Raw genomic sequence first — 10,000 nt, forward strand, 5'->3', positions numbered from 1 at the left:
ATAAGTAACAGACAAATGGTCAATGCATTAGGTTTGTATCGTAGGCGTATCATCAGAGATGTAAACTGCATAAGACTTGCTTTTCATCATCAGGATCCTTTCTCTAGTGTAAATGAATCGTTTTTATAGTTTGTTGTTATGAGAATTACTTACTTGTTTTGGGTTTAAATCCAACCCTCCACTGAAGTCGAGTGAACAACTTCTCGGGCGGGTCCATATCAATCATCTAACGAAACATTTTCATTATAACTCATACAATTCTTAGATTGTAGCATCTTCCAAATCATATGATCTTGTGTAAAGTAATGTCTTTAGTTTCTTCTTAAATTCAATTGTTCTTTATGTCCTTCATTTCAGTTGTCAGTTTATTATAATGTCTAGGCGCACAGTAGCTGAAAGCCCTTTCACCAAATTTACTATTTGTTCTTGGTTCAGAAATGGGCTCTTGACATTTCTCGCACTTTGAAAACCATTCGTAAACGGCACAATCTCTAGCGATTTTTAAAGTTACACAAAAAATCGAAATTAATATGTAAAACTGTATTGATAGATATGACTAAAGAAAAATAACCATAGTTTTTTTCAAAGATCACTAATACATTCTCATTTGTAAAGAAAAAGAAGTATGAATAGAATTAAGAGGATAGGAAGAAAGATCTATAATCGGTACTATCATAGATGGAATGAGTTTTTGAAGGGTTTTATTAATTAATATAGATCACTTGAGATAAAGGCGGAGATTTAGGTGAAACGTAGGCAATGGGAGGATGATGGATGGCGTGTTGCACTAGAGTTTTTGTAGAAATTAAATGCTATGCAGAGAAATTAATACAATGGGATGAAGTAAACAGATGAATCTCACAATAAAAGGCGGTAGTGAGCAGAATCTGTTTTATCTGAATGCGGTAGTGGAATGACAGAAAGAGTATTTGTTGATTAATGAATGTGGAGGATATAGGGGAGGCAGAGTTTACTGAATGATGTGTGAAAAAGCTTATTGCACGGCTGAGAACGCTTGAAGGAATGGATGGTAATACAGTGTGGTTGAGTGGCTAACCAACACTCGTTGTGTTTGTCTTTATGCGGGATAGGTTCAAATATAATGGGTAAAAGATAAAGGTGTTAATGGAGACTATAATTATTACAGGGGTATGACATTACTCAGTAAACCAGGGAAGGTCAATGGTAGAGTTGTGGGGAAAACGGGAGTAGTCCTACTGTAGGTGTTAAGGTGTAGGCTGTAGGGTACCGAAAATTATATTCGTGGATCAAATGGGGAATGGTTGATATTTACAAGATATACTTGTGATGATTAAGGATAGTAGAGAGAAACTGCAGGGGTTGGTAAAAGACTTTGAAAGCTTTTGCAAGAAGGGAAAATTAAGAGTTATGCGAACAAGAGTTGGGAGTGTTAATGAAAATCAAGTGTCTAGACCAGTGAAGGTTTATTTGTATGGTAGGGAGAAGGATATGGTGATTCTTAGATACTTTGAAGTAAATGTAATGGCTAATTATAAAAGAAAGAGCTACATAATAGATGAAGAAAGAAGTGCAAGAGTGCGTGTAAGATGGGACTAAATGGTGCAGTTTTTGTCGAGGGATTCAATGGCCTGTGTAGGCATGTGGCGACCAGTGTATTGAACGTTTTATTGCTCACAGTTTTCGTTTAAGATTCACAAATAATATGCTGTATATATATATATATATATATATAATATATATATATATATATATATATATATATATATATATAATATATATATATATATATATATATATATATATATATATATATATATATATATATATACTTATGTATATGAACAGTCTATGTATAATGTATAGGTCTGTGCATATATATATATATATATATATATATATATATATATATATATATATATGTATATATATATATATATATATATATATATATATATATATATATAAAGTGTATGAGAGAGAGAGAGAGAGAGAGAGAGAGAGAGAGAGAGAGAGAGAGAGAGAGAGAGAGAGAGTAAACGACAAAACCGACACGGCTCTGATAAAGAATTTAAATTATCGACGACTATAACTAGAACACACCTGAATTATTCCGTAGCAAAAGCTTCTCACATCTGGCATGGTTTGCACGGAATGATCAATGTTAAGCTGTCTTTGCACAGCCTTGAATTCAGCCACGTCGAGAATACCAATCGCTTTGTAAGCCTCTTCATGATTGGCGAAGCTTTGGCCTGTAACGCGGTCCGGTAAAAGAAAGAGAGAGAGAGATTTGATTTTAACATCGCCGAGAATACCAATTGCTTTGTATCCATCTTTCTGATTGGGGACGCTTTGTATGAAATGGTCTAATAAACCAGAGAGAGAAAAATAGAAATATTAGATAGATGCAGGGAATTCAAATTGGAAAACTTGGTCTAGTTAAAGCAGTAATAATAAAAAAGAAGAAACGGGAGTTGGATAAAAGTAGATAATTCCAATGGGAATACACGGTCTAGTAAAACAAGATAAAGAAAAATAAAAACAGAAATTACATAGAAGCAGAGAATTCCAAAGAGAAAGCATGTCCTAGTAAAAGCAGATATAAAAGTAAAAACAGAATTCGGATTGAAACAACTCCAATTGGAAACCATGGTCTAGTTCTTAGTAAAAGCAGATAAAAAAAGTAATAACAGAATTTGTATAGAAAGAGATCATTCCAATTGGAAAACACGGTCCAGTAAAAGCAGAGAATGAAAAATTTAAAAACTTGGATAGAAAAACACGGCTAGGTAGAAGAAGCGAATTCCTATTGGAAATCGATATGTCAATGAAATATGTGATAGTATTGATATTCTATCTTTATGGGTTGCCTTAGGTCTTGGTCCTTTTGAGATACAGAGTTATTTCCTAACGTTTAGTGATCTATTGTCGTAAAGAAATCCTGATATTTGGTGTCATAATCGCGTTCTGGGTCCGAAGCCACTGACGTGCAATTTAACTCATCGGCAAGGTCAGGTCCCAAGCCCGGATCAATGAAGAAGCTCGAAAAATAACAAGAAGAAATGTATCTCTCTCTCTCTCTCTCTCTCTCTCTCTCTCTCTCTCTCTCTCTCTCTCTCTCTCTCTCTCTCTGTGTGTGTGTGAAGAGGGGGGGGGGGGCGAATTTTCTTCCACAGTGTAGGCTATGCATTTATTTTGTAAAAAGTTGTGATTTACTGTTTTTGATAGAAATATGTTTAAGGAAGGTGTATGAAGCCTGACGAATGTTGAATCAAGTAACATAAGCGTATTTATTCACTTGCTGTATCGTTATAAAATAGCTTTTAAATTAATTCAGCTAATGCATTGTAATGCAAAGTACCCATCAGCGAAAAACATATTCCATCAACGTTCTCCTCCTCTACTGCTGTACGTTCTTGGCCCAGGCGCAGTTGGCGACTCAGGACTCAGTTCAGTTGCTTGGCTCGGTGTAGTTCGTGCTCTAGGCGCAGGTTCATACTGTTCGTTATCCCAAAGTTCCTAGCTCAATCAACCATTCACCCAGAGAACGGCGTGATGTTATCATATCCAGCCGGTGCTACGGCCAACAAGCGCCGCTATCAGGTGTATCGTCTTTACACAAAATCAGCCGATGTTTCTGCATCCGACGTTTGGCTCGGCCTCGAACACAGCAGCCAGTTATGATCGAACACCTTAGCCGACGCGGGCCGTTCTGTTCGCTGGAGTTGATGATGTAAACGTTCGACGGTTTTTAGATGAACTTTTATGCTGGGAAAAAAGATAGTAGTGGTTTGTTGATTTGTAGATTTACGTAGCTGGGAAAGAATGAGAATGTCGCTCGGGAATTGCACGGTGAATGACGACATTTCGTCTTGGGTGTCAGCTGCCGTGTGGGAACAACTGATCGTGTGTTTCATCGGTTCTATAAGTGAGTAATTCTGGTTATTTTTTGTCAATGGAGCTGTGATTGATATTAACCCCCCCCTCTCTCTCTCTCTCTCTCTCTCTCTCTCTCTCTCTCTCTCTCTCTCTCTCTCTCTCTCAACATTTTCTTGTCACTCGCTAGACGCACAACCTCTCTCTCTCTCTCTCTCTCTCTCTCTCTCTCTCTCTCTCTCTCTCTCTCTCTCTCTCTCTCTCTCTCCACAAGCTTTCTCACTATTTTTATATGTTCACAACTTCTCCCCCTCTTTCTCTCACACTACACGCATAACCTCTCTCTCACTCTCTCGTTACGTACCTCTCTCTTACACTATCTCTACACGCACAACCCCCCCCCCTCTCTCTCTCTCTCTCTCTCTCTCTCTCTCTCTCTCTCTCTCATATACAAACACACCATTATATGTAAGCATGTTTCTGCCCCTTTTCATATATTAGGTAAAACACCGTGAAATTACTTTGATTTCAAAGTCGGGCGAGTGATTTAATTATCAACTCTGATATGTAATCGAATTTTCATTCCGGAATTGATTGAATCATCAACTTAGATATTTGATAGAAATTCCCCAATTTTGATTTAATTACCTGCTCAAATATTTTGTACAATTTCTCCATCAACTTAGATATTTGATAGAAATTCCTCAATTTTGATTTAATTATCTGCTCAAATATTTTATACAATTTCTGAAATTTACCGACGAACACATAATCACAATAAACTTTTTACTTTCGCACCCAATAAAGTAAAAATTAAACGTTCCGACTTCGATGATAAAGAATTAAAAATCTATTTTATTTTTTCAAGCTGAAATTGAGAATTGTTTCTTTGCTGTGAAGATCGTTATTATTATTATTATTATTATTATTATTATTATTATTATTATTATTATTATTATTATTATTTGCTAAGTTACAACCCTAACTGGGAAAGCAAGATGCTACAAGCCCGAGGGCTCCAACAGGGAAAATAGCCCATTGAGGAAAGGATATAAGGAAACTACAAGAGAACTAATTAACAATTAATACCAAAGCCACTGTCCATCTTTGTTCAAAATCAAATCCTTTCCCTATACACCTTGAGACATGTTGATCAGTTTTAAAGATATATATTAACAGGAATAAGAAGGGGAGTATGACTCTGATATCCGTAACGTAACACGAGGTAACTATCTACGTTGTAACAGGGAGTGTAGAGGCAGCTGTGACTAACTGGGCGTAGCCGGAAGCGTAATCTTTTTATTTTTCGTGATGTGCTGATTTATAATGGTGTTATTGCTTTCGTGGGTTTGTTGTTGTTGTTGTTGTTGGTCTCAGTTTTGCACCGAGTAGTGGATCGAGAGAGAGAGAGAGAGAGAGAGATAGTTATATAATATATATATATATATATATATATATATATATATATATATATATATATATACTACAGTATATATATATATATATATATATATATGTATATATATATATGTATATATATATATATATATATGTATATATATATATATATTGTGTATATATATGTATGTATATATATATATATATATATATATATATATATATATATATATATATATATATATATATATATATATATAGATATATATTGTTGATGTATCCCCTACATAATAAAGGGCAACTCTCTCTCTCTCTCTCTCTCTCTCTCTCTCTCTCTCTCTCTCTCTCTCTCTCTTTATATATATATATATGTATATATATATATATATATATATATATATATATATATATATATATATATATATATATATATATCCTGTCACGCTGAACGGCAACCACTCGGAATCCACAATCTCCCACAAACTGTCCAAACAGCCTTGCTGTAGTCAGGAAAGGGAAATGGAGTGGAGTGTTAAATTTGTGTGTATATATATCTATTTAAATATTTATCAGTAATTTTTGACGGATCGCGTGCACTAGCATAGTATAAAATCCCTGTGCATGATCATTCTCGTCTCACGTGAGAAAATCCCGAGTTTAATCCCATGGGTGGGCGGAAGAGGTGTTGTTTTGGCTGTTTCTTTGTCAGTCCCCTGTATATTAGTTGGCCTAAGTAATTGATTAAGGACCTGAAGGTTAGTGGATTGCAGTGGGTAGCAGCCAGCTTAGAAAAGGTATAGGGGCTTGCAATCTCATCCCTTAATTTTTTTAGTGTATACGAGCCCATGAAGTATACATATATGCGTATGGGTATGCCCTTTTTGAGTGTGGATACGCAAACGGGGTGAAAAGGTTTTGTGCAACGCCATGCTCAACAAAGCTGTACTTGTCTTGGCCACCATACTAGGTTGGTTTGCTTTGAGCGATCATACTAAAGTCCCCCAACATCATCAATCCGCAGTGGCCTGCTTGGTGATGTAAATTGCCAAACCCTTGATATGAATAATGGCATGCTTAAGGCCTTTGTCCTGCAGTGAACTGGAAATGACTGCATTGGTTGTTGTAGGTTGGTTTACTGTGAGGACCATCACCAATCCTTAGTGACCAGCGTGATGATGAAAATGGACAAGTCCTAGACATGACTAAGGATATGTCTGAGGCCTTGTCCTGCAGTGGATTAGAAATGGCTGCATCTGTTGTTGTTGTTGATGTGTATGCTCGAATGCATGTTAGTATCCTATGTATATATGCACAATTATGTATATAACTCAGAATCATAAATCTGGAACAGCACTGGGGTTCGATTCCCCCTCAAACTTGTTAGTTTCTTTGGGAGCTTATAGGTCCGTCTGCTGAGTCATCAGCAGCCATTGCCTGGCCCACCTTGATCCTAACGTGGGTGAAGAGGAGGCTTGGGCGCTGATCTTATGTGTATATGGTCAATCTCTAGGGCATTGCCCTGCTCGATAGAGCAATGTTACTGTCCCCTGTCTCTGCCATTCATAAGCGGCCTTTAAACCTTTAAACAGTAATAGCCAGATGATAGACATCCGCTTTAAAACATCACATTAAGAAAGCGACAAATATATAAACACATTTCATGTTGTTGAATCTATTCATGGCAAGTTTATGCTATCCAATTCCGTTCTCCAATCCCACTGGAAAAAGATCTTCCAAAAGTGGAAGGAAATGTTTTCTCTCAGTTTCTGAAGGGAAAACACGTAGCGCGTTGTGGTGTAATGTCGTTTAGTCAAATCTAGACGGTGTTTTATTTTCATTGCAGCTGTTGTTGCATGAAATCTCTAGGCAATGATGCGAGTGTTGCAATAAAATGCATGTAGAATATATACAGTATCTTTTTATTGCGGTATTTTTTATGCTTTCTTGGTGGAAGGAGTTTTATTTTCATCGCAATTGTTATTGCATGAAATCTCTAGGCAATGATGCTAATGTTGCAATAAAGTGCATGTAGAATTATACAGTATCTGTTTATTATCTTTAATGCATTCTTGTTGTGTTGCAATACGAATAAAAATATGAATGGTATTAATATTTTTTCTAATGTCGTTTGGTAACAATCGCATTTTTTTGATTTATTTAAATCAAATTTACCATTTAAGCCGAACTTAAAAGCTTATTTCCTATTGTCATTTATGCCGTCAAATTATTTTCGTATTCTTTAAAGGCTTCATGATGGCATTTGACTTGAATATCGCATTGTATAATGTTATTGCTAAAGAAATTCTTCTCTGAGCCGACAAGGGATGAATAATTTTCTAAGAAGTCTCGAACTGGATTCAGTATTCTGATGACAATTCTTGATAATATAGCTCCTGTCGACTTTGTTTTGTTATTTAAAAAGACTATTGAGGATTATATTCTTAATGATGTATTATTATTATTATTATTATTATTATTATTATTATTATTATTATTATTATTATTTTTATAAGTGACCCGTCAAAATGACGGATAAATATTAATATAGATATGCACACACACAGATTCAACCCTTGTCACCACCTCCCCCTTTTTTAACTGATACACGACAGTTTGGGCAATTTCTGGGGGAGTCTCGTTTCCGAGTGGTTGCCGCTCAGCGTGATAGGAAAGGTATATATATATATATATATATATATATATATATATATATATATATATATATATATATATGTATGTATGTATGTATGTATGTATGTATTTATATATATATATTTATATATATGTATTTATATATATATATATGTATGTATATATATGTATGTATGTATATATATGAATATATATATATATATATTCATATATATATATATATATATATATATATATATATATATATATATATATTCATATATATATATATATATATATATTTTTAGTGTATATATATATATATATATATATATATATATATATATATATATATATATATATATATATATATATATATATATATAGCCAGACACTTGCTATTTATCTTATCAAGGAAATTATTATTATTATTATTATTATTATTATTATTATTATTATTATTATTTCAGATTGAATAAAGCAAGTTTGCTGATTGAGTTGTCAAAATTGAATGTTATGCAAGTAGTTTTTCATATAGAACTTAGTATACAGAAATTTGTGTAGCATTCAGAGGAATACTATGTACCTATTCTTTAATTCATCTGTGAAAAATCATTACATTTAGAGATAAACCAAGGAAGGATATCTCCTCCTCTAGAAGCCAAAGTCAAAAGAATACCTAAGAACATTCAAGAAGTTAAAAGTCAAAACAATACTTAAGAACATTCAAGAAGTTAAAAGTTAAAAGAATACTTAAGAACATTCAAGAAGTTAAAAGTCAAGAATACTTAAGAACATTCAAGAAGTTTAAAGTTAAAAGAATACTTAAGAACATTTAAGAAGTTTAAAGTTAAAAGAATATTTGATAACATTCAAGAAGTTTAAAGTCAAAAGAATACTTAAGAACGTCCAAGAAGTTTAAAGTCAAAGGAATACTTAAGAACAGTCAAGAAGTGAAAGTCAAAAGAATACTTAAGAACATTCAAGAAGTTGAAATTCAAAATAATACTTAAGAATATCCAAGAAGTTTAAAGTAAAAAAGATAGTTAAGAACATTCAAGAAGTTAATAGACAAAGCAATACTTAAGGTCATTCAAGAAGTCAAAGTCAAAAGAATACTTAAGAACATTCAAGAAGTTAAAAGTAAAAAAATACCTAAGAACATTTAAGAAGTTAAAGTCAAAAGAATACTTTAGAACACTCAAGAAGTTAAAAGTCAAAAGAATACTTTAGAACATTCAAGAAGTCACAGTCAAAAATATATTTAAGAACATTCAAGAAGTCAAAGTCAAAAGTATACTTAAGAACACTCAAGAAATCAAAAGTCAAAAGAATACTTAAACAACATATCAGAGGGAAGCTCTGGATGAAGATCTTACTGTTCTGGTAACGGTAGGAAAACACGACTGACCCCATAACTGACAAAATTTGACCTCGCCAGGTAACGCAGTGAGCATATGCTGTTTGGTCAGATGCCAAAGGACAGGGAAAGCAGTGAAACTGCAGCTCATCTGCATATTCGGGCTCCAGATGACCATCTGCATTGCGACACTGCCCTTCGTGACCTACCTGTACTACGCAGACTTCTTCTGTCTTGAAAATGGAGTGCCGAAGGAAGTGCAGTTTTTCTTCTCGATTTTGAACAGCATTTTACTGCAAGGGGAGAGACTGAACTTCACTGTTCTGGCAGTATACAGGTGAGTAAGAACTTGCAAGTGTTTCTCAAGTCTATAGTATTGAAGGGCAAATGTTCCTGTACAGTGATGAGGGCAAATGTTTGCTTATGTTCCTTTACAGTGATGAGGGGAAATGTTTTTATACAGTTATACAGTTATGAGGGCAAATGTTTGAGTATGTTCCTGTACAGTAATTGTTGATTTGCTTTGTCAGAAATTGAATACATATGTAAAAAAATCGTCTAATATTTGATGAAATGAAAAAGCATGTGGTCGTAATATTAAGAGTGCAAAAATAATGGCTACTGTAATACCAAGAAGTATCTAAAATCAGAAAACCAACTTCTGTCCATCAGATGCGTGGCTGTTCTGTGCCCAAGCAAGTACAAGAAGCTGGTGATAACTAAGGTAGTCATCTCGCTTCAAGTTGGAATTCTCCT

At 34.1% G+C, this 10,000-nt stretch overlaps 1 protein-coding gene across 3 annotated transcripts in view; it reads left to right on the top strand.

Annotated features, from left to right (window-relative positions):
• The window catches only part of LOC137629763 (uncharacterized), a 16,571-nt gene that overhangs the window by 2,122 nt on the left and 4,449 nt on the right, over positions 1-10,000 (top strand). For 2 of the 3 annotated variants that reach the window (XM_068361381.1, XM_068361380.1), the window contains 2 exons: positions 9,326-9,581; positions 9,917-10,000. The exon at positions 9,917-10,000 is cut by the window's right edge and continues 40 nt beyond it. In XM_068361381.1, the coding sequence (XP_068217482.1) occupies positions 9,415-9,581; positions 9,917-10,000 (251 nt within the window). In that variant the 5' untranslated portion in view covers positions 9,326-9,414. Of the gene's footprint in view, positions 1-3,400; positions 3,908-9,325; positions 9,582-9,916 lie in introns of those variants that run through there. The other variant, XM_068361379.1, reaches the window with a different exon arrangement.

The sequence above is a fragment of the Palaemon carinicauda genome, chromosome 37 (genome assembly GCF_036898095.1).
Source record: "Palaemon carinicauda isolate YSFRI2023 chromosome 37, ASM3689809v2, whole genome shotgun sequence".
Taxonomy (NCBI): domain Eukaryota; kingdom Metazoa; phylum Arthropoda; class Malacostraca; order Decapoda; family Palaemonidae; genus Palaemon; species Palaemon carinicauda.